Consider the following 25,170-nt stretch of genomic DNA (forward strand, 5'->3'; position numbering starts at 1 on the left):
AGTGAACCAGATTCTCAGCTGGCGTAAATCAGCATGGCGTGGCTGATTTCAGTGGAGCCACACTGATTTACAGCAGCTCAGGATCTGGTCCACTGTATCTAACTTAAAAATCAACACCTGAATTTCAGTCTCTCCCCCCACCACCCAAAAAATAAAATAAAATAAAATAAAAGCTTGGATTCTCTCTAGTAAAGGGAGCTTACCTTTGCTGACAGGACTGGTTGCCTCTGTCCTAGGTGCTGCTGATGTCTGTTTGGGGCTGGAAGTTAAAGGAGGTAGAGCAGGGTCCCCTGGTGAAAGAAGACACAATGGTATGCTTGTAAGGAGTGACAATACCTTGCCCTTCCATAGTGCCCCTTACCCATAGAGCTCAAAGCACTTTTACAAATAGTACTAAATGAAGCCTCAGGTAGGGAATTATTAGCTGCAACCAGGGAAAGTGAGACAGAGAGGAAGCAAGGGACTTGCCCAAGACAATTGTAAGCGTAGAACCCTGAAGTCCTGACTCCATTCCCTGCTTTATTCACTAGATCACACCGCTCCTCTACATAACAACTGGAATTATCTTTGCCCTAGCAAGGTAGAACTCATCCACCCTGTATCTCTACCTAAAAATCAAAGATAGCTAGCAGGCAGCTGGTAATGTTCTGCCAGTCAGTCTTGAGAGCAGCATGTATCACACAGACACCTTTCTTTGTAGTGTGGGGCTCCATTAAGTCAATGGAAAGACTCCAGTTATCTCCAGTAGGCTTTAGACGGGGCCCCACGTGAGTGTTAAGGAACTTGGGGGAATCAGGCGTGCAGCGACTGTGTGGAGAGGTGCAGAATAGGGATGCCACAACCTCTCAGATGGAGTCCGATTTTTCAGGTGCCTCACAAACCAGCAGTGGCTTCCCCACAGCACTGCGTAATTGGCTAGGTGCATTACTGGAGGGGTTTTTTGCCTTTCTGACATCCAGATGCAGGCCGCTGCCAGAGTCAGGACACCATACCAGACTGGCCAGTGCTTTGATTTCCATGGCAAATCCTCAACCTGCACTGGATCTCTCCTCGTGTCCCAAGCACAAACATCTGAGACCACTTCATACTGCTTAGGCATCCCTCTCACCTACTTACAGAGGGCCAGGTTCTGCAAATCCCGCTCAGGTTGAGTGCTTACTCCCCTGAGCATTGAGTTCAATGGGACTATTTGCATGAGTGGGTGCTACTCAGTGTCAATGTTGCAGAATTTGGCCCTTAGTCCATATTTTGCTGAACACAATAGGCCATACGCATCCTTGGTGTAAGTGGGCATAGCCACATCTAAATCCACACAGGGATCAACTGGACCCAGTATCATCCCAGTGCAGCACAATTATAGAATGATCATTGTCCTCTAGCTGAGGTTCACTTTTGTCTACCGTCCTGTAGATAATCTTCTGACATTGCATTCCTTACATTCAGTCATAGCATTAAGCACAGCGGCATCATACCACACTGACAGCAGTTACTTACTAATACAACGTAGATTTGGCTCTGTCCAACGGAGCGTTTTGGTGACTTTGTCCATTACACACACAATGAGGCTGGATGTCCCAGCTTTCCTTTTGTAACCGTCTCTGCACGTGTACCGCAGGCTGGCATTCAACAAATTATTATTGCCGACCTGAACATCTGCATTGTTGACCTCCTTTGGCACGCTGCATCTTTCTGAAATGAAAAAAATACAAGCTGAGAGAGAAAAATATATAACGCTAAAGATCACATCACAATATTTTAAATATTGCTGGTGAACTTGAAAAATGTCTCTGGCTAGCACTGTGTGCGTGTGTACTCCTTACTGCCTTCCACTGGGTGCAGTATATCTGAGCTGGCCTTTAGGTTTGCTCTGTTGCAGAGATGCCCAAACTTTACAATGCTAGAGGCTGACCTGAGAACTTGCTAGGAGCCTGAAGCGTGCTCTGGTGGTCAGAACATAAGTATGGAGCTCCTGAGTTCTCTTCCCAGCTCAGCCAGTTGCCATGACACCTTGGCCATGTCACTTAAAACCACTGCCTAAATCTCTCCATCTGTACAATAGGAATAATGATACTTCCCGCTTGCCCAGAGCTGCTGGGAGAAATAGTTAATTGCAAACTAATGCTTTGAAGATAATTAGGACTATGTCCACAGGTGCCAACTTTTCCCGGCACCAGTGGGCGCTGGAAAACAGCTGTTTCGCGGCGCAAGCGCAGGGAGCCAGGGGGAAAAGCGGAGAAGCGGCGCTCAGGGGGAGGCGGAGGTGAGCTGGGGCGAGGGGCAGGGCGGGGAGCTGCCGATGGGGTTGGCGCCTATGACTATGTCAACAACTCAGCTGCACAACACTATTCCGAAAAGGATTTAATTAAGCATGTGTTTCACCCATGCTTTTGTTCACTGCACTTAAGCATGTGTTTTGCTTCAAGCTGAGTACTCTGCCAAACAGGGATGGACACAAGTACGCACTTCTATACATTCCTGATGTGGGGGCCTACGTCAAATATTTATGAAATGGGCCTGTTCACCAGTAGAACGTTTGTTGTATTATTATTTGTTAAATGCCTACAACAGTGTTTCTCAATCCAGGGGTCACAACCCCCAATCAGGGCCAGAATAGGTAATTGTGGGGTGAGAGGGGGGAGTTAAGGTCATGACGTGTTGCAAATTTTATTTCTCTAAAGCAAAAGAAAATCTGACTTCCCTCATTCCCTGCAAACTCTTACCCTTCAAGGTCAAGTGTTCTCGGTCAACCTTTCGAATCACATTCACAAATAAGTTACACAGGCTAATGGTTAGCATGGATACATTTTTTTTTACTCTTGTTTTTACAGTAAACATAAGGAGGTCCAAAACCTGACTCAGAGTAAGGCATTGCCAACCTGAAAAGATTGAGAAACACTGCTCTGCAAGAGCCAGTAGAAGACATGGTCCCTGCTTTAAGTTCCTTATGGTCAAAACAGACAGACGACACAAATTGGACACAAAGCATACTGGGACCTAGACCTAGTGGAAGGTTTTGAGGATGTGTGGGTGTGGGTGCGAGTGAGAGAGGAGTGGGGTTCTTGTACCTTTCTCTGAAGCATTTGGTTTTAACAGCTGTGAAAATGCTACACTGGTGTGATGGTTCTGATTTCCTTTGATCATAGCCCAGTTTTCAAATTCTTTCCATCCTCTTGCTTAATTCTACTAACTATAGCAGAGGAACTTTGAATTGGTCTCAGACTGGAGCAGACTTGTTTCACTGCCTTGACTGTCACCACTGTTTCAATCGGCAGGTTCTGGGCCAGATTCTGATCTGGTGTAAATCAAGAGTAACTCTATAGAGGGCAATGGAGTTACATTGTTGTAATAACTGTGTGCGATCAGAACCAGGCCCTTAATGTGAGCAATAAAACACTAAAGATAGATGTAGCCATGCAGAGAGCCAATATACCCCAGCTTTGTGTGTGTATGTACTGCTAATGAACGCACATCCCAAAGTGCTATATAAGAGTTAGGTGATATTATAATTATTATATAGGTTTGCTTATAAAATGCTTAAATCTAAAAACCTAAATAATTACATTTTAGAATGAAAATATTTTAATATATCTGTGCTGCTCAAAACAGTCTTTGTTGAAAGCCCATGCTTTTAATCTGTTTGTATTTAATATAATTAATAAACAATATTTAAAAGGCTTAAATCCCTGTTTTTGCTATCTTGGACGTTCAGCAAGGATGCCTTATAGTCCAAAGGAATGAAAACAACTGAACCCAGTATTGAAAGTAAAAACAAAAGCGGGTACTTTTAACAAAAGTGGGTAGTATTTTAGGCCCTGGCTTCTTTACACATGTCCACAGGGGTGGATCTGATTGGAGCTCTGTGTGGGTACAGAGGCCCTTCTGCACGGATCCAACTGCACCATCAGGGCCTTTTACAATATCTTTTCAGACTGTACATATTTTATGCAGTGGCATAATGATCTGGTTGGTGAAGAAGCTTTGTATCCCTACTGTGTGTGTGCTCATTAGGGGATGATTTCTGGGTCGTAGAACCTCTTCCACCGCTAATATGAACAATGATACTTTGCTCATCTAGAGTGGCAGAGCTCCGAGTGATTTACAAACATGAATGAAGACTCAATGTCACTGGGTGGTAGTATTATTTACCCTATTTACAGACAGGGAAATTGACACAGAAAGACTGAGTTGCCCTAAGTCACACAGGGTGAAATTCACCCCTCTGAAGAGGACCAGCACAAGAGCTATGCACCACTTAAGTTTCATCCACATGGAGTCCATGGCAGAGCTGGGGAAAGTACTGACTCCTAGTTTGATGCCTTCACTAGAAGACCATCTTTCTTCCCCTGGAATTTTGCTTGTTATATGATATGTTTACACAAATAAAGAGATGCATCTGTTTCAAATCAGTTCAGTATTTTTGCTTTGTGACCAAAAGGAGAAGACATAGCCAAAATCACCTACTGCTATGGGGAGATCATAGAATCAGAATATCAGGGTTGGAAGGGTCCTCAGGAGGTCATCTAGTCCAACCCCCTGCTCAAAGCAGGACCAAGCCCCAACTAAATCATCCCAGCCAGGGCTTTGTCAAGCATGATCAGCATGATCAGCAGTGGTCTCTACACCAGCAGCTTAATTTTAAGGCGTCACAACAAAGGAAAGTTTTAAGGAGGGCTTTGAAGGAGGATAATGGGTTACTCTTGTGGAAAACCACACTGAGAGAGTAGTTATCAGTGGTTCAGTCAAGCTGACAGGGCATATCAAGAAGATGCCCACAGGGATGTCTCCTGAATCCAGTTCTATTCAATATCTTCATCAGTGATTTAGATAATGGCACAGAGAGTACACTTATAAAGTTTGTGGACGATGCCAAGCTGGGAAGCGTTGCAAGCACTTTGGAGCACAAGATTAGAATTCAAAATGATCTTGACAAACTAGAGGAATCGCCTCAAATAACAGGATGAAATTCAATAAGGACAAATGCAAAGAACTCCACTTAGGAAGGAACAATCAGTTGCACACATACAGAATGGGAAATGACTGCCTAGGAAGGAGGACTGCGGAAAAAGATCTCGGGGTCATAGTCGATCACAAACTAAATATGAGTCAACAATGTAATTCTGTTGCCAAAAAAAGCGAATGTCATTCTGGGATGTATAGCAGGAGTGCTGTAAGCAAGACACATGAAGTAATTCTTCTGCTCTCCTCAGCACGGATAAGGCCTCAGCTGCAGTACTCTGCCAGTTTAGGGAACCACACTTTGGGAAAGATGTGGACAAACTGAAGAAAATCCAGAGGGGAGCAACAAAAATTATTAAAGGTGTGGAAAACATGACATATGAGGAAAAATTGAAAACAACTGGGTTTGCCTATTCTGGAGAAGGGAAGACTGAGAGGGACATGTGGAGAGAATGCTTATTAGCTTTCTTCAAACCATTGTGAAGGTTTTATTCGTATTTCCATTGGCAGGCAAGATATTATTGCATGCAGTTTGTCAATCATGAACAAAGAACATGGTCAACTCTTCATTAAAGTAAATATGGAACTATATTCTAATTGTTGTATCATAGCGTTAAGCATGCTGTGTGAAATCTTGATATCCAGGGTCCTCCTTATGGGTAGCTGACACCGCTTTACACAAAGCAGTTGTGTAAGAGTTTGTCTACAGCAGTGATTTGCAACCTTTTTTCATCTGCGGACCCCTAAAAAAATTTCAAATGGAGGTGAGGTCCCCTTTGGAAATCTTAGACATGATCTGTGGATCCCCAGGGATCCGCGGGCCACAGGTTGAAAACCACTGTTCTATGGTGAGGACAACCTTTCGTGGCTCCCCTTAGACATAGTCTGCAGACCTCCAGGAGTCTGCGAACCACAGGTTGAAAACCACTGGTCTACAGGACATCAGTGCATGGCGAGTAAGCGCACTGTAGAGACACCCTGGTTTCACATATGTTATAAAGAGGAGGGGGATAAATTGTTCTCATCCACTGAGGACAGAACAAGAAATAATGGGCTTAAATCGCAGCAAGAGAGGTTTAGGTTAGACATTACAAAAAACTACTCAACTGTCAGGGTAATTAAGTACTGGGACAAATTACCTAGAGAAGTTGTCAATGGAGGTTTTCAAGAGCAGGTTAGACAAACACCTGTCAGGGATAGTCTAGAAGAGGGGTAGGTAACCTACGGCATGCATGCCAAAGGCAGCATGTGAGCTGATTTTCAATGGCACTTGCACTGGCGGGGTCCTGGCCACTGGTCCAGGGGGCTCTGCTGCTGGCCTGGGGTACTGGCCGCCAGCCCCCTGCCAGCTGGGGTTCCATCTGCCGGCCCCACTCAGCCTGCTGCTGGCCCTGGGTCCTGGCCACTGGCCTGGGGGGCTCTGCTGCTGGCCTGGGGCTCTGCAGCCGCCCCCAGCTGTGGCCCACTGGCCTCAACCTGGGGCAGTGAGGGGTGCAGACAGGGGCAAGAGGGGGCGCAGCTCAGCACCCCCACCTTAAAAATTGTTCCGGCGCCACTGTGCTGGGATATTTTTAAGTCCTGATTTGCTGCTTACATCACTGTCACGCCACGTGGAACAGCGCGCTGTTTGACGCTGAGATTAGAATGTACATGCAAGAACTGGAATCTGAATTTTCTGACAGATTTCAAGATTTCCAGCAATTTGGCCCAATGCTTTTCTCAGAAAAGTTCGGTGAAAGCGACTTGGATTTATCTGTATTTCAGTGGATGGATGTTGAAGATTTTGAAATGCAGCTCATCCATTATAAAGCTCAGAAATGTGGGCCTCAAAGTTTGGAGATCTGCGGAGTGCACTTGAAGCTACCGAGAGACATCATGGGGCCACTATTCTGACCTGCTGGACGTCCCTGCCAGTGAAATTTAACTATTTGAAGACAAATGCTTTCAGCATTTGGATCCACATACCTGTGTGAACAGGTATTTTCACACATGAAATCTGTCCTCTGTCCCTCTCGGAGGCGATTAACAACTGATCACTCAGAAGCCTGTTTGCAGCTTAAAGTATCCAGATATGTGGCAGACATTGGAAATCTCAGCGAGGAAAAGCAAAGGCAAGGATCACACTAAACTGATAAGATCTGCATTTTTATTTAATTTTAAATGAAGCTTCTTAAACATTTTAAAAACCTTATTTAAAATGGGATGATTTTAGTTGGGGATTCGTCCTGCTTTGAGCAGGGGTTTGGACTAGATGACCTCCTGAGGTCCCTTCCAACGTTGATATTCTAGGATTCACTTTACATACAATATTAGTTTAGTTATATATTATATACTTATAGAAAGAAACCTTCTAAAAACGTTAAAATGTATTACTGGCACGTGAAACCTTAAATTAGAGTGAATAAATGAAGACTCGGCACACCACTTCTGAAAGGTTGCCGACCCCTGGTCTAGAAAATACTTAGACCTGCCTCAGTGCTGGGAACTGGACTAGATTCCCTATCAAGGTCCCTTCCAGTCCTATGTTTCTACGATCTCTATGTTTATGGGGAGCTCCTCCTAGGCATGAGGGGCAGTATGGGAAAAAGCATGAAGGTGTTGATTTGACAATGTAACAAGTGGGCAATGGAGGCTGGCATTATGGGCCTATCAGAGGCAGGAGTCAACATCTCCATAGTGAATGAAAGATAACAGGTAGGGTGGGGATATGCCATGAGGGGCCTGGAAAGTGAAGACCAGTAACCAGTTTGATGGAATAGACAAGGGGAAGCCAGTGGAGGGCACAAAGTGAGGGGTGACATGGTCAAAGCGACGGGTTAGGAAAATGTTCTTTGCAGCAGCATTCTGAATAGATAAGGGTGAGGCAAGATTTCATTTATCAAGGCCAGAGGGAAGGATGTTGCAGTAATCAAGACATGAGATGACAACTGAATGAGAGTTTGAACTGTGCGGATGGCTAGGAAAGAGCATATGTTAGAGATGTTAGGCAGAAAAAATTGGCCCTATAGGTTTATAGCTGGAGCTACAGTGCCAGGCCACATAAATTCTTGGCAGGTGTATGTATGTCCTATTGCAGGGATAATTGATGTGCCAGGAAGACTTTTCCTGTGCGTCAGGGGATCGCCCTGCTCGGCTCGTTCAGGTTCCCTGCGTAAGAGGGAGGTTTTAATTCTCTGTTTCTCTCAGCTTCGAGTCTGAGGAGCTCAGCTATGATCATATCATTCGGCCTACAGCAGTGCCAGAAGTGTGCCCAGTATATGGCAGAGAACCGAGGCCTGGCAGTCAAACTTGAGCAGGTGCTGGGGCATGACAGCAGGCAGTGCAGTGAGGAGCCTGACACGGAAAGAGGAGGAGCATTGAGGGGGCACGTGGCTCATGGAAACCGGAGAGCTGTCCCAAGCCCAGGAGCCTTTTCCTCTTTGCCCCTCTCCTGCTTCCTATTTCCTACTCTCATCTCCTTGCTTGGCTTTTGTCAATTCCCTCTTCTGCTCCCCCTGCTCTGTTTTGCTCGGTCCCGTGTTCACCCGTTGCCGGCCTCAAGAGATCGAAAATCAAGAGTCAGATTCCTCCAAAGTCACGAGCTTCGCCCCAGAAACCATGAGATTTTAAAAACCTCACCGAGCGATGTGTTTTTCAGTCTGTCTTTGGACTGTGAACGCCCCTCTTCTCCTCTGACTACTTGTGTGTCATAATTTCGGGTTGAAAAGTCAACCTCTACCACACCTAAAAAATGCATGTCTCCCCCTGGCTGCCCAGAGGAAGACTCTGCTTACCCTGGCCTCATCCCTAAGACAGGAAACGAGGGGCAGTTCCTCTCTCACTGTCTTGACTCCCCCACCTCTGACTTCCCCTGCCTCTGAGGCTGCTCCCCTTCCCTGGTCCAGCAGTACCACCTGCCCAACTCCCCCCACTTCTAGGCAGATCCCAGGTACAGGAGAAATCCCAAGGCAGTAGGAGGCAGAGAAGCGTTTCTGCTGGGTTTCCTCCCATCCACTGCCCCGGAACCCTCTCTCTGCTCTGGGGCCATACCCAAAGGCAGAGCTCAGTCTCAGGGCAGGTCTATGTCCTCAGCCCCAAAGCTCTCACAGAGAGCTCTGCCCTGCCTTGACAATCATGGGCTCAGAGGAACTTCTCACGTCATTGCAAGAGCTCCTCCTGAAGGCTCCAAAATCCCATGACTGATAATCAGTTCACAAAAGTTGGCAACACTACAATACAGCCTTTCCCTGGCTGCTGGGAAGGGGACTCCCCTTCCCCATCCCACCACCCCAAGGCTGGGGGAGCTACCATCTGATCCCTAAATCTCCCACCCCCTCAGTATCCTTCCCCACCCCCCTCAGCCTCCCTTCTGCCCCCCACGTTTCCCAGTAATGGGAGATGGTGGCCATTTTGAATAAGGGAAAATTCATGAGGTGGTGCCTTTCATCAGAGTTTCAGGAGACTGGAAAAAAATACCCCTAAGTCTCTTGAGTTGCAATAAAAACCACAAGACTCGGCAACACTGTAATAGTGGGGGTTCCTCCAGGCTCCTGTGTTTTCACCCTTCACCCACAGGCCACACATTGCAGCAACCCATTCATTGCCTGGGGTTGTCTGAGTCGCACTCCCTTGGGAGCCAGCAGAAGCCATTCCAGGCACAATTCCTTAGAATCAGATGTGGGCATTTTCCCGCTGCCGTGATCTGCACTAGCTTCTGTCTCTAGATGGTCCCAGTGCATGGCCCCGTGTAGAGTGCACCACACTGATCCAATCAAAAGGAGACAATGACTTGGATAATTGTAGCAACTTCCACATTTGAAAAGAGAAAAACATGCTCTTCTAGCCATGCACAGATGGGGAGATAACTATTTAGGACACAATTGCTAGCTAGACCTCTAGGTCAGCTCAGAATCTAATAATACATCCAGACTGTAAACCACTATTGGAAATAGAGAGACAAGGTGACTGAGGTAATCTCTTTTATTGGACTGGCTACTGTTGGTGAGAGAGACAAGCTTTTGCGCTCACCCAGAGCTCACTCCCACAGACCTGAAGAAGAGCTCTGTGTAAGCACAAAACTTGTCTCTCTCAACATCTGTGTTGAACTGATCCTCATCCAGCCCACAGGCTCATCTGTACGCTGAGTAAACCATGACACTGGACCAGCGTAGAACTGGGGGTCATCAGCCCATTTGAACATGACACCCCTGTCCCCACGCTAACTTCAGACTGAGCAGGTTTAGTGGGGACAGGAGGCATGCTTTGCCAGTCAGAGAGCTTTTATCATGTATTCAACGGATGCACTTATGCCCAGGAGCAGATAGTCATTGCTTTTATGTGTGTGACAATAGAGGACACAAAAAACACACTTTTATAAACTACAGAAATAAACCACTTCCTTAGCGTTTCCAAGGAATGAAATGCAGCCCCCATGAGGGTTGCAACATGCTGGACTTCCCCTTTCCTCTTCTAATTTCACAACATGTTATGGAAATTTTTAAAAATTCCCAAACAAAACGATGTCATTTCCAAGTTCACATTCCTGAGTGACAGCGCTGCAATTATGTGTCCCATTGTTTACAAAATCCTGGCACTTAACAGCCAGGGAACAAATAATTAAGGGCACCATAAAACTTCAGTGTGCCTGCATAACAACATTCACACAAACTTGATCCTCAGGTGGGTCAAGATCCTGCAGCTGGTGGAGGGGAAGTTAAAACACCACTTTGTCACCCCTGATTGAGGGAGGCTGGCTGGGGGATGAAGTGGCGGTCAGTAAAAGTTTGAGCATCCGTGGGGTAAAGGCCATGTTTGCCAGAGCAAAATGTTCTAGTCCTGCTCCATCACATGGTCATCTCAGCATTTTCGCTGCGCAGTGATTGAAGTGAATGGCTGGTTTTTACACTCTACGGGAGAATTCCCCTTCCTATGGGTAATCCCCAACTGCTTCTGATGAGACAGCTTTATGTTCCCTTTGTGCTTCTGGGCACTGACCCAAGGCTGAAGACCTAGCTCTGTTCCTCTCAAAGAAATACCTAGCTCATGGCAACAACCACCAGCTTAACTCTGACTATGGATTACTGAGACGGTTTTAAAAAGTGTTACCTTTTAAATTGTGTTCATCTGAAATATCTTTTTTCCTTTTGTTTTAATTCTTGTCAACTTGATTCCAGTATCCAAGAACTTTCTTTTAAAGACGACTGCTATCCTCGAATATATTTATCAAACAACAGTATTTTTTTAATGAGCTTATTGGTGAGAATAATGGGGTACAATTCTGTAGCCTTAAAATAACACCTGTTGTGTAGGAAGAGTGTGTCCTTATGGGGAAAAAAATGGTTATTAACTATTCTGTAACTGTTGTCCTTCGAGATGGGTTGGACCTGTCCATTCCAATGTAGGCGTGTGCAGGCCCTTAGCACAGCTCCCAACACTGTTTCCCCTTTGTTGTATCCATTGGGTCAGCTCCAGTGGCCTCTGGTGTCACACACCTATAATGCCAGTATAAAGGGCCCTGCTGACCGCACTCCCCTTCACTTTCTTCTTGCTGACCGGCTCCGAAAGAGGGGATGGAGGGTGGGTTTTGGAATGGACGTGTGCAACACATCTCGAAGAACGACAGTCACAGAAAGGTTAGTGACGATTTTTTCTTCTTCAAGGGCTTGCACGTGTCCATTGCAGCGTAGGTGATTCCCAAGCAGTTGCACAGGAGGTGGGTTCGGAGATCAGGGACAGGCAAGACTGCACGGCCGAAGCTGGCGTCATCTCTAGCCTGCTGTGTAGTGGCATAGTGTGTTGTGAACGCGTGAACGGACAACCAGGTTGCTGCCCTGCAGATCTCCTGACTCGGTACTTGCGCTAGAAAACACAAAGTGATCCACAAGGAGATTCTCTGTGCAGAAGTGGGGAGACCTTCCATTCTTTCCGCTATTGCTATGAGCAGCCTAGTGGATCTGTGGAGTTGTTTGGTCCTTTGTATGTGGAAAGTCAGGGCCGGCCAAACATCCAATGAGTGGAAGCACTGCTCCCCTCTGTTCGCAGGCAGTTTAGGGTAGAACACCGGCAGAAAGATTGCCTGACCTTTGGAAGGAACGACGCAGCGCCTTGTCAGGTGCCTGCAACTCCAATACCGCGGCCAGCCCCTCGAACGCCTGCACAGGAGTGGCCTCCAAGCAGAGAAAGCATCAGCCAGTTTGCGGTGCGGTCTGCCCCTGAGGCTTTCACAGCGGCCAGGCATGCAGGACTCATTGTGGGCGGGGAGGGGCACAGGGGCAAGTGTCCCCCCAGTAGCTGGCTGGGGCAGGGCCAGAACCAGAGAAGAAGGGGCAGGGCCAGAGCCTCTTCCAGCCACGCTGATTGAAAGAGGAAAACAAGCTTCCTGCTTTTCCATCTCCCAAACAGTTCCTCAACCTTGAATGAACTAGTCATTGAACTGAACTAATTTATACTGAAATGAAGAAACTGTTTTTCTGTATTTGCAGAAGAGGCTTATAATTAGATTGTAATTTCCTTAGGGCAGGGACTGTTGTTTTTGTTCTGTGTTTGTGAAACGCCTAGCACAATAGGATCCTGGTCCGTGACTGGGGCTCCAACATGCTACAGGTTTCAGAGTAACAGCCGTGTTAGTCTGTATTCGCAAAAAGAAAAGGAGTACTTGTGGCACCTTAGAGACTAACCAATTTATTTGAGCATAAGCTTTCGTGAGCTACAGCTCACTTCATCGGATGCATACCGTGGTGCATCCGATGAAGTGAGCTGTAGCTCACGAAAGCTTATGCTCAAATAAATTGGTTAGTCTCTAAGGTGACACAAGTACTCCTTTTCTTCTTTCAACATGCTACAGTAATACAAATAATTGCTGATCTAGGACTCCAACAAACTCTGGTTTCAGGTGCTTGGCTAATGACTTCCACCAGTTCACTAGCTTGACTTTCTTTAAAACTTCAGCAGAAAAAATGCAGCACTTAAATATTTTTAATTTAAATAATTTTAATAGATTATTGTAAATGTTTAGACCTTAATATAGGTTGTCATAATTTCACATTTAAAATAACTAGTTTTTTAAAGTACTCAAATATAACAATCTTATTGCTTTGGTCCTTTTTTTAATCCACCTTGCAGAGAGGGCAAGGACTGAGCGTGCCATCGTGTCTGAACTAACCTCATTTCTGACTGTGGTCACTGGAGAACGGTGATAAGGGTAGCGTGTAGCAAGCTTGTACTGCTGCTGTGTATGCTGTACCTATTATCCTGGACTTTGCTCGGCAGGATTATCAATCTGATATCTTCCACCAGCATTAACATCACTTCCTCTTATTATACAAAAAGGGCAGCACTGTACTACAAAGGATAGAAACTAGATCACACGTTTTGGAATTGGGATTCCTAGGTTCTGTTCCTGACTCTGCCACAGACTTCACAAACTCTGAATCAAATTGTGCTCTAGCAATGGTGTACGTTGTGACTTCATACTCAGATGCTGAGCTGTAAAGCACTGTGTGAAACAGGATGAATACAACAGGGGATAAAGCTTCTATTTGTACATGGCTATACTGTTGATAGAAAAAGGGAGGCAAAATTTTTTTGAGACACGATTTTAATGAGATTCTGATTTAAAAAATCTAAAACTTTAAAAAGTAAGAATCCAAAAGCAAGATTATCCTACTGTCATAAAACAGTATTAGAGATGTTACTGAAATGTTACAATACCAAGCTACTCTGGACCAAACCTAGAAAATATTCTTTCTACACTTGCAGAAGACTGTACTGTACTGTCAAAAGCTGAAGTGTTAACATCAATTTTTATAAGTGCTTGGCTTAATTTTTTTAACAATTAATTTGTTTTTATTTAAATCAGATTTTTAGCACTTCCCTGCCATCAAAGTTGGTCTAGCACATCGCTAGTTCATTTCAAGTTGAAAAATTGAAAAGTTTGTTTCCCTCTTTCAATCTATGAATAAAAACAAATTGGGGACAGGATGACATTTATTAGTTCTAAAATCTTGAAGTATATGGTAACTAGAAACAATGAGGTAAAATCACTTCCTACAGATTTTGATCTTTTCCTCCTTTCCCCCCAGCCCTATTAACCAGAACATTTAAGGCCGTTTTATTTTAAGTTTTAAAATGCTATTTTTGTGTATTTTAATTGAATTGCTGCTTTCCCTCCCACCAGTCTGGCACTTGTCCCCTCTGCACTTAAATTGGATGGCTTCCTCCTCCACATTCCCTTTGTGACAGCACCAGGGTCACTGAGAGCACAGGAGACAAGCTCCCTGCTCCCAGTTCTGGTACCTGGGCTGGAGTAGCTGGAGGCAGCCTTTATAGGGAAAAACTGGCTTTGACCCTGTAGCCTTGGGCTGGACCATGCTTGGTCACTCTGAAGGTGGCACAGAGAGTCTGGTCAGGGTGGGGAATTCAGTTTGTGAGGGGAATGCAGTATGCTCAGTCGATCTATGGATATGGTATATGTGTAGTCTGGACCCCACTAGGAGCTGTAAGGACTCTTTGGAGATCTTAGCAGTTGAAATCTTGATCTTTAATTCCCACCCCCGCCCTCCCTAGCTCATAAATTTGGGCAGATTTTCATGGTGATGGCAAAAAGCATATCTCTGACACAAAGGCCACTCTCTGCCACATTTCAAGTCCTTGCTCCAAAGCATGGGGGCACTAGAATTTTTCAAAGAAAAGGTCATCAGAGTTTGTTTGTTTTTTTACCATGGATACTTTTCTCTCTAGCCTTGTGCTTGGAAATAGTTGAGCCACTTTGGCTGAAATTTTCCATTCAGTTCAACTGGTTAAAAGCTGGCAAAATTATAGGTAACTGAAAATAGGGGAAATGTTGGGCAACTTTAATAATACCAGCCCTGTCTACTGCTCCTGATTATATTCCTTTTAGGAGTGGGCTTCATGAACTACCTGACCAAATATTTCCCAGTCCAAGTCAGTATTACTGATTCCCTTGCCAAGACATGGGATTGCTGAAAGCCTACAAAATGTGTAGCAGATCACATATCATGCTGTTCTTCAAACTCTTCATTACACACTATGAAAGCGACTACCTAGAGCTTACCCCAGCTCTCCACCAGAGTCTATCAGAGGCCCTCAAATTCAAATAAGAGAAAACACTGTTTACACAACTGTCCTCTGCCACTGCAGAACTTGAAATGAAGGCAGGGAAGAATTGTAACCGATGGGGTGGTGCTCACAGTAGTTTCCAGAATAAATCAGAGATAAAATAAGTTTATGCAGCATGAGCCAAATTGGGCATTCCACATTGTTTTTGTTAAGTTTTCCAAATAAATTCCAGTTGCTGATGTGTTATGGGAAACAGAAAATATACTGCAAAATGATTGCATGCTGGCAGAAGGGAGATGACTCATTACCAAGTGCTGATTCCACGCATGACCACTTCCCTACCCATCTTCCAACAGATGTTCAACCACCCCTAAGTCACAGGGAAAACTGCAAAAAAATATTTTTGATAACACAAAGAATTCATGAAGAAAGAAATAAGTGAAATGTGTTGGCCTGCATCAATTCTTGGTCGAGCTAAACAATGAGAAGCCAGAGCAGAATTCGTCTTTTTAAATTACAAGAAAACTGTGGCAAAAATCCAACATGGACAGCCAATCTCTGCAGTGACATGACTCATCAATGGGAATTGGAAGGGTCACCATGACCCACTCATCCTCGGTCTGTTGGCTGAGATTGCCAACAAAGATGCAAATTACTGACAACTGTGGTGATGGTTTTCATTATATGAGGCCTTGTCCACTACTAGAGTCCATCAAACCCATTCAACGTATGTCACTGAACAGCCTGTTTCAGTGATTGCTCTCCTATTGAAGTCACTTTGTGACCTCAAAGGTGAAACTGGTCATGTTTTGGAAATAGGACTTGCTAGTGACAATAGCAGTGCCAGTCCCAGAAGACAGCATGGAATAACTTGCACATCAGCTAGGTGTGGAAAATCTTGAGGCAGTAAAAGAATTAATATCCTAAAATGTCCATTTGAAATAAATGTCTGTAGCTAAAGTTGATTATGAGAGCCTTTTATTTCTAGTGATACTCACACAGCTTAAAGAAAGGGGGCAGTTTGCCACAGGAGGAGACGCCACTGCACCGACTATGCTGAAAGCAGTGCGTGTGACACAGTAGAAGACACAGAAAACAAATAAAATCATGATCGGTGTGCAGAAAATAAAGAAGGAAGTGTTATTTACTCCTTCTCATAACACAAAAATGAGGGGTCACCAAACGAAATTAATTGGCAGCAGGTTTAAAGCAAACAAAAAGAAGTATTTCTTCACACAATGCACAGTCAATCTGTGGAACTCCTTGCCAGAGGATGTTGTGAAGGCCAAGACTATAAGAGCATTCAAAAAAGAACTAGATAAATTCATAGAGAATAGATTCATCTATGGCTATTAGCTAGGATGGGCAGGGATGGTGTCCCTAGCCTCTGTTTGCCTGAAGCTGAAAATGGGTGACAGGGAATGGATTACTTGATGATTAGCTGTTCTGTGCATAGAATCCTAGAATATCAGGGTTGGAAGGTGTGATGGTGCCCCCCATAAGGCTTTATGGAAATATGCTTCTGAATATAAACATATGACATAACTGGTATATGTTTTATGCTACATATGCCATATAACATATCTACGTAAAGGTTATGATCTACTGAATATATTCATCCTATTTGTATGCATGTGTCATCATTGTATTCGAAGTTATGAATATTGGCTGTATTCTTGTTCAATTTTAAATAACCTTAGTAAGGCATTTGGTCAGCCTCTTTAGAAAGGAATTTGCAAGTTAAGTACCCAATCAAGAAGCACTTAATGCACAATGGATCTTGGAAGGTTCCAATCCACATAAGAAGTCTACCTGAGGATGTTCAAGGTAGCATGTAAACAATGGCTTCTGTCTGTAAAAACTGAGTCTTGCATGAACATGTGACTTGCCCACGTGACTCCATCTTGGAGCTGGACTTTGCATAGTAGAGAGGAGAGGGTCTCCACCCACAAGAGAAAGTCTATTTAAGCAGGGGAGACCCCTCCATTTTGTCTTCAGCTGGCTAAAGAGATAGCCTCTCCACCCCCAAGGATACCTGAAAGAAACTGGAACAAAGGACAGTAACTACAGGGGGTGTGAGTGATTGCTGGACCCAGATTAGAAGGAGACTAGTCTGTAAAAGGAAGCTTACTGGAATTCCTCTAAGAGTGAGATTTTTATCTGTATTCAGTTTTCTTAGACATAGATTTGCATGTTCTATTTTATTTTGCTTGGTAATTCAATTTGTTCTGTCCGTTACTACTTGGAACCATTTAAATCCTACTTTCTGTATTTAATAAAATCACTTTTTACTTATTAATTAACCCAGAGTATGTATTAATACCTGGGGAGGGGAGGCGCAAACAGTTGTGCATCTCTCTCTATCAGTGTTATAGAGGGCAAACAATTTATGAGTTTACCCTGTATAAGCTTTAACATGTATAAGTTTGAACCCCATTGGGAGTTGGGCATCTGAGTGTTAAAGACAGGAACACTTCTTAAGTTGCTTTCAGTTAAGTCTGCAGCTTTGGGGCACGTGGTTCAGACCGTGCGTCTGTGTTGGAGCAGACGGGCATGTCTGGCTCAACAAGACAGGGTGCTGGAGTCTCAAGCTGGCAGGGAAAGCAGGGGCAGAAGTAGTCTTGGCACATCAGACCCGTCACAGAAGGGACCTCAGGAGGTCATCTAGTCCAAACCCCTGTTCATTCCCTCTGAAGCACCTGGCACTGGCCACTGTTGGAAGACAGAATACTGGACTAGATGGACCATTGGTCTGACCCAGTATGGCCGCCTTATGTTCTAATGTAAATCCAGATCTTGGAAAAACATTTTCAAGCAGCAAAGGCTCCAGATATGCTAACTGGCTCCAGAAGACTCCCTCAGGAGCTAGAACAACTGTATGGGAAGTCCTGACACCATAGAATATCAGGGTTGGAAGGGACCTCAGGAGGTCATCTAGTCCAACCCCCTGCTCAAAGCAGGGCCAATCCCCAATTTTTGCCCCAGATCCCTAAATGGCCCCCTCAAGGATTGAACTCACAACCCTGGGTTTAGCAGGCCAATGCTCAAATCACTGAGCTATCTCTCCCCCGCACCAGCGGTGTCAGACAGCTCATTCCACTTGGTATGCACCAGAAGTTTATTCCTGCCCTCGGATAATTCAGCTGGTGCTGTTTATTCATGTTTAAATCTATTCATTATTATTCACTTCACATCATTCATTTATTCTGTTTATCCACAGGAGAGGGGTAGCATAGGCAGTGGCAGCTGAGGGATCTGCTGGGGTTGAGAAAGACCCATTGACCATTCAGTCCTTGGTATCACTGCTGGAACTGCTAATTCTGGTGATGTTTTTCTGGGAACTGGTCTCGGCATGGGCTGAAGCCAGTGCACCATGATGATTCATTCTTACAGATTTTAGTCTGTGTTTCTCATTGGGAACTGACTGCTTTGAGTAGCAGTGGGAGATGTGGAATGCTGTCTTTGGCATTACTTCTTCCTGCTGAAATCCTCAGCCAGCTGGTTATTTCTTCCTGACTGTGTTATTTCTAGATACTCCTCTACCTCCTCCCCAAGCCCCAACTCTCCCAATTCCAGTCTGTGCAGCTTGGAAATTAATTTGCAAAGTGCTCTCCATGGAGCAAAGACAATATACTGTGCATAATCATACTTTGTTTTTCTATGGCCCCTTCCACCCAATGATCTTAAAGTCCTTAACAAAGATTGATAAATTAAGCTTCACAAATCAACGCTATGAAGTAGGTAAACATTTTTGTTCCCGTATTGCAGACTGGGAAAATGAGGCAGAGGTAGGTCATGTAACTTAAGCCTGTGGCAGAACGCAGGTTTCTGGATTCATTTTCTAAAAGCAAGTCATTGGGCCAGATTAATTCTAAACTGTAAGCCCCCATGGGCTGGAAAGGGAGCATGGCTTCTGGAGACATGAAGTCTGCCTAGATTCATAACGTCCACAGCCTCTCCTGGCTCAACTCCTATGTTAGAATTCAAAGCTGCCCTCCCGCAGGATGAGCACATCAGTTATCTGGAAATCACTAAGGGGCATGGAAATTTGCACAAATTAACCTTCCTGAACGAGGAGAGGCCTAAATCTATCTAACTTGTTCTTATTTTAATCTTAAACACACATTACTCAACATCAGTGTGCTGTTTGGACATTTAGCATCACTCACATCAAGGCAACCCAGCTGCTAACTTCAGGAAATACAAAAGCATCTGAATTTGTTTTTTTATGTCTATGAGTAACTGATACTTGAATTCCCAAAAGGAGGCTGGGACTCCCATTGTTTTTACAGTGCTCTTGTTTTCTTCCTCTTTAACCGGCAACTATTTGTAGGTTATGAAAAGCATTTTCAGAGCTCCCCTTGACTTCAAGTAGAGTTGTGGATGCTCAGCACCTCTGAAACTTGGAGCCTCAGGTAGAGATTACCAATGCCTACTGACAGTGGGGGGAGAAGGGGCAGAGTGAGCACAGCTGGCTTCAAAAGTGTTACTGAGCATGCTCATTTTGTGTGAGCATGCTCAGTACAAGCCAAGCCGCAAATCTGATGGGGGGAGGGGCATGTGACTCCATATACCTCTCCCCACATGTCAGTTCTGGCCCCAGGTGTCTATAATAAAATACCCAAAAATCCAGGCATCCAAAATTAGAGGCCACTTTGGAAAATCTGGGTCTTGACCATGCTAAGCACTCCCCATGTCGTCATCCCAGAGAAGCTCAGCTATCTCAGTGGGTCGTGAATGTAGAGCAGGTCTCCCAAAGGGAAAGACTTGCAGTTGTGTTTCTCCCCGGATGTAAACTCACAGTTCATACAGCAGGCAGCTCAGAATCCTGGGCACAGGGAGGCATTCTTTAAGGTGTGTAAGTAATATTCGACCAAACCCAAGATGCACATATGTAAGGATATGGACTTGAAAAATAGTTCCAAGGACTATTTCATAACAGTTCCACTGATATCTTATCAGTTCCAAAGGATTCCACATAATCTCAGTGTGCTGCGTCACTGAAGTGATGGCCACTTTTTAACAATTTTCCTTTCCTTCTTGGCAGACTAAGGGCCTGATCCAATGCCCATAAATTCCAGTGGGCCTTGTATTAGGCCCAAAGAGAGAAGGAGGAATGGGAAAGGAAAGAGGACTTAGGGTGGGTCAACTGGTTCAGCTTGAAAAGGAAAACCTCACAACTCATTCCCAACCCCTGATTTAATCCAGCCAAAGCCTTCAAGGTTTGATGCTAAAGCAGTGAGATGCACCAGGGCCATGGTGGATTCTGCAGGACTGCTAGATGCATATCTAATATGCAGTGCCTTTTTAGGGGTCCCTTAAGGAGAAGCCCATGACCCCACAAATAGGAATAGAGATGCATGGAGGCCGAGCAGAGTGTCTTCTCATGTGTCTGAAGCAGAGGTGAAAGTAAGCCCGTCCAGTCCGGTCCAGCGTACTCGTAAGAAAGTGGCCACCGGTACACAGCCAACTGTACCAGCAGGGCCGCTGAAGGGGGGTGGCGGGAGGAAAGGGGGCAGTTGCCCCGGAGCCCGGTGATTTAAAGGCCTACCGGGCCTACCCCCTGGCTCTTTAAATTGCCACTGGAGCCCCAGGGCTCCCGGCTGCCGCCGCTACCCCAGGACTCCAGCGGTGATTTAAAGGGCCTGGGACTCCTGGCCACCACTGCCGCTACCGAGACAGTGGCTGGAGCCCTGGGCCCTTAAATCGCCGCCGGAGTTCCGGGCAGCGCAGGCTGGGCAGCGGTGAAGGGCTGGCTGGGGTAGTCTGGCCCCAGCCCCACCCCTTCTGCCTGAGGCCCCGCCCCTTCCAGGGGCCCAGAGCGCCCCCCTCCCCCTTGCCCAGGACCCCGGCCGCCCTGCATACCGGTCAGTTACTTTCATCCCTGGTCTGAAGTCCTGTAGCTTTATTCGCAAACAGGGGGACACTGGGTGCATGTACACTGGGAAAATCCATAGGCGTTTTTCTGCACCTGTGCAGCTGTACTGATGGAGACAGGTGTTTTTACCATGCTCATCTAACCCTGCCACAACTAGCAGAGCTGCATTCATGCAGAAAAATGCTTGTCAATATTCCTAGTGTTAATAAGGCCTCTGAGGGGAAATTGTAGAGGGGGGAACTAAAGAGATAGAGCAGTGAGTGGATCTGGCCACAATTGGGAAGCAGTGCCAGGAGCTGCCAAGATCCTCATAGACTCATAGATATTTAGGTCAGAAGGGACCATTATGATCATCTAGTCTGACCTCCTGCACAAGGCAGGCCACAGAATCTCACCCACCACTCCTGCAAAAAACCTCTCACCTATGTCTGTGCTATTGAAGTCCTCAAATCGTGGTTTAAAGACTTCAAGGAGCAGAGAATCCTCCAGCAAGTGACCCGTGCTCCATGCTACAGAGGAAGGCGAAAAACCTCCAGGGCCTCTTCCAATCTGCCCTGGAGGAAAATTCCTTCCCGACCCCAAATATGGCGATCAGCTAAACCCTGAGCATATGGGCAAGATTCATCAGCCAGATACTACAGAAAATTCTTTCCTGGGTAACTCAGATACCACCCCATCTAATATCCCATCACAGGCCATTGGGCCTATTTACCATGAATATTTAATTATCAAAACCATGTTATCCCATCATACCATCTCCTCCATAAACTTATTGAGTTTAATCTTAAAGCCAGATAGATCTTTTGCCCCCACTGCTTCCCTTGGAAGGCTGTTCCAAAACTTCACTTCTCTGATGGTTAGAAACCTTCGTCTAATTTCTAGTCTAAATTTCCTGGCGGCCAGTTTATAACCATTTGTTCTTGTGTCCACATTGGTACTGAGCTAAATAATTCCTCTCCCTCTCCGGTATTTAGCCCTCTGATATATTTATAGAGAGCAATCATATCTCCCCTCAACCTTCTTTTAGTTAGACTAAACAAGACAAGCTCCTTGAGTCTCCTTTCATAAGACAAGTTTTCCATTCCTCGGATCATCCTAGTAGCCCTTCTCTGTACCTGTTCCAGTTTGAATTCATCCTTCTTAAACATGGGAGACCAGAACTGCACACAGTATTCCAGGTGAGGTCTCACCAGTGCCTTGTATTGTTGGATCATATTAAAGAAGTTCTGAATTAAAATCACAAATGAGTTTGATTCCCCATAGTTCAAATTCCAGGGTATTACTAATTAAGAGGTCTCTTGGTTTTTGGTACTCTTTCTCTCCCTCTATGTGTGAAACTTGCAAGCTGCTAACTGTGTTAGTACATTCTAAGACAGAGTCTGTTCTCAAAGCAGTTCACAGAGAGAGAGACCCAAAGCAATACTCTAACAACAGAAACAGCACCCAGAGACTTTCATGCCCTTTTGTTGTATTAACAATTGTGATTAAAATAGAGATAGAGGATGTATGTGGATGGATGCTTGGTGTGGATAATAACTGAATGATCAGGGAGGTGCCAGCCTAAGAATCCAGTGTCCATTGGCTGAAGAAGGCGTCAAGTGGAAATAACCAGAGGACCCCCACCCCCGGAGGGCAGACTGGAATCCACCCAACAGCCTCAAGAATGGGAGAACCAAAGAACAAGATAACATCTTGGAGCCGTCAGGAATGTGCTATCTGCTGATTGATTCAGCAACAGCATGATGAAGCAATTCCCATAGACTGGCATAGGAAGAAATTCCTATAAAAATAGACTCTAAAAAGTGAGAACTTTGGGGTCTGATTCTGAAAACCAACTTCCAGGAGCATCAGATGAGCATCTGACAAGGCCCTGCTCCCTCCTCATGTCCAGGCCACCTGGCCAGTGGCTTGGCATGAGCAACTCTAAGGCTGGTAACTATGATAACAACCTTGCAGAACCTGTGTGTGTGGGTGTGTATGTGTGTGTTTGTATGAATGAATGTGAGAATAAATATGAGATTGAATGGAATGTTATAGCTATAACTAACTGCTTACTATGATTCTTTCTGTATTCACAATAAATGTGGTATTTTGCCTTTTTCCCTTTAATAAGATCCTGCTGGTTTTTATTTTATTGGTACAACATTTTGGTGGAGAATTGCGAAAGGGGGAATATTGGTAAAAAACCTCAGTTATTGTAAATATTGGTGTGCACACCGCCAGCTCTAGTGAGCTAGGCATTTCTATTAGGTTAACCAGACCTGCTGGCCTCCGAGAAGGTAGCAGGCGACCTGCTGGCCTCCGAGAAGGTAGCAGGAAAAACAGATTAAACCAGACCTGCTGGCCTCCGAGAAGGTAGCAGGTGACCTGCTGGCCTCCAAGAAGGTAGTAGGGAAAACAGATTAAACCAGACCTGCTGGCCTCCGAGAAGGTAGCAGGGGACCTGCTGGCCTCCGAGAAGGTAGCAGGGAAGAACAGGTTAACCGGACCTGCTGGCCTCCGAGAAGGTAGCAGGGGACCTGCTGACCTCCGGGAAGGTAGCAGGGGAAAAACGCATAGATTAAGCTATGATTTCAGAATCTAGGCTGTGTCACTTGCTAAGTAATACCAGCAGTGACAAAGAGATTGAAATATCCATGTTAAGATGTTTAAAAGAAAACAGGGTAAGCCAGTACCAGAGGGAGGAATGGAGTCAGAAGGAACTCCAACCTCACCTTTTGTTAAAGAAATTACACCTTTTAAACAAATCCTTCAAAAATGTGGGCACAGTCCTTGGACTAAACAAGCCCTAGCTGATGTCTGCACTATTTCGGACCTAGAGGATAGATTGGCTCAGTATATCCTCATATACAAACCTTCTAGTGCTGCCAAAAGAGATGCAGCAGCAATTTGGTTGTTGTGGGAGGCATGTAAGGATTCTTCCCTCCGCTTGTCTTCATGTAAAGAGGAAAAGGCACAAACGGAAAAGGGAGCAGACAATTGGAAGGTGCTGGCTACAAATACCCAAAGCCAGATGAAAATAGTGAAAGAGGCACTCCAGGAATACAAAAAGAGTGAAAAATTTAACTCTGCAGAGGCTGGAGGGAGGCAGGTAAAGGGGGAGAAGGTCCTATGTATGGCACCCCCAGGCATAATTACAAAGAGAAAAGAGAGTAAAAAAAAAAAAAAAAGTTAACTCTGCAGAGGCTGGAGGGAATTAAGCAGTTAAACTTTGTATTTCACCCAAACAACTTTTAACCGAAAATGTTAAAAAGGAAAAGTGTTTGAGCATTCTTGTTTCAGAGGAACAGCCGTGTTAGTCTGTATTCGCAAAAAGAAAAGGAGTACTTGTGGCACCTTAGAGACTAACCAATTTATTTGAGCATGAGCTTTCGTGAGCTACAGCTCACTTCATCAGATGTTTACCGTGGAAACTGCAGCAGACTTTATATACACACAGAAATCATGAAACAATACCTCCTTGGTTTCTTTGCAGCCATTCTGAAAGAAAAATGGGCCCTTTTCCAAAGGAATGTCTGTAAATTAGCCAGGCAAAAATAAACTATCTGATTAAAATCATTTGACTGGACAATTTAGTCAAATTTGCTAAAAGAACATAAGAGGGTTCTATTGGAACTTAACTGCCTCAAATGTATAAAGGGAATGTAAGATGTAAAAAACAGAGCAGTGTGGAAGGGATGTTAAGGAAAAGAAAACGTGTATGTATCTGTCTGTGTGTGTGTAAATATGTAAAGTTCTAAGGACCAGTTAGTTTTGTTTTTGTTTTAAATAATGCCACTAAAAATCCATTTGACTCTTTAATTCAAAGTTGCAAAACTGACAGACCTTTTTGCTAGACACAGGTAATTAGTGTTGTTTGGCTTTGGGATTTGGCATTTAACCCTTAAAAGGTAACTCAATGCTTTACAAAATTTAAAATGTTTTTAAGTTGTGGCTGCAGCACGGCAGTCAAAATCAGGAGAATATAAAAAAAAAAATTGGGATTCTTTTTGTTTGTTTGTTTTTTGTTTGTTTGTTTTTGTAACAAAACAGCAGATGAGAGTTGTAGTAAAAAAAAAAATTAAAAAAAGACAGTGCCTCTCTGAAGCAACAGCAGGGGTGAGGTGCACAAAACAAAAAGAAGCAATGTTAGAAACACTGAGTCTTAAAATGGCTCTGAGTAATCAGACTGTCACTTTGATAAAGGGACATGAAAACTCTGTAAGCAAAAAAAAAAATAGTGACACCTTATGTAAAAATGGATCTGGATAATGTTATAGAAGTTAAACTATGGAAGGAAT

General features: G+C 44.7%; 1 protein-coding gene across 3 annotated transcripts in view; it reads right to left on the reverse strand.

The window, feature by feature from the left end:
* Positions 1-25,170, reverse strand: part of LOC140905480 (uncharacterized) — a 59,262-nt gene that overhangs the window by 15,758 nt on the left and 18,334 nt on the right. For all 3 annotated transcript variants that reach the window (XR_012156864.1, XM_073328903.1, XM_073328902.1), the window contains exons 2-3: positions 1,495-1,689; positions 204-290 (exon numbers count right to left, since the gene is read on the reverse strand). Coding sequence is in view for 2 of the 3 variants with exons in the window: in XM_073328903.1 (XP_073185004.1) it covers positions 204-290; positions 1,495-1,689 (282 nt within the window). In the remaining variant the exon portion in view is untranslated. The remainder of the gene's footprint in view (positions 1-203; positions 291-1,494; positions 1,690-25,170) is intronic.

This window comes from Lepidochelys kempii, chromosome 1 (genome assembly GCF_965140265.1).
Source record: "Lepidochelys kempii isolate rLepKem1 chromosome 1, rLepKem1.hap2, whole genome shotgun sequence".
In the NCBI taxonomy this organism is placed as follows: Eukaryota; Metazoa; Chordata; order Testudines; family Cheloniidae; genus Lepidochelys; species Lepidochelys kempii.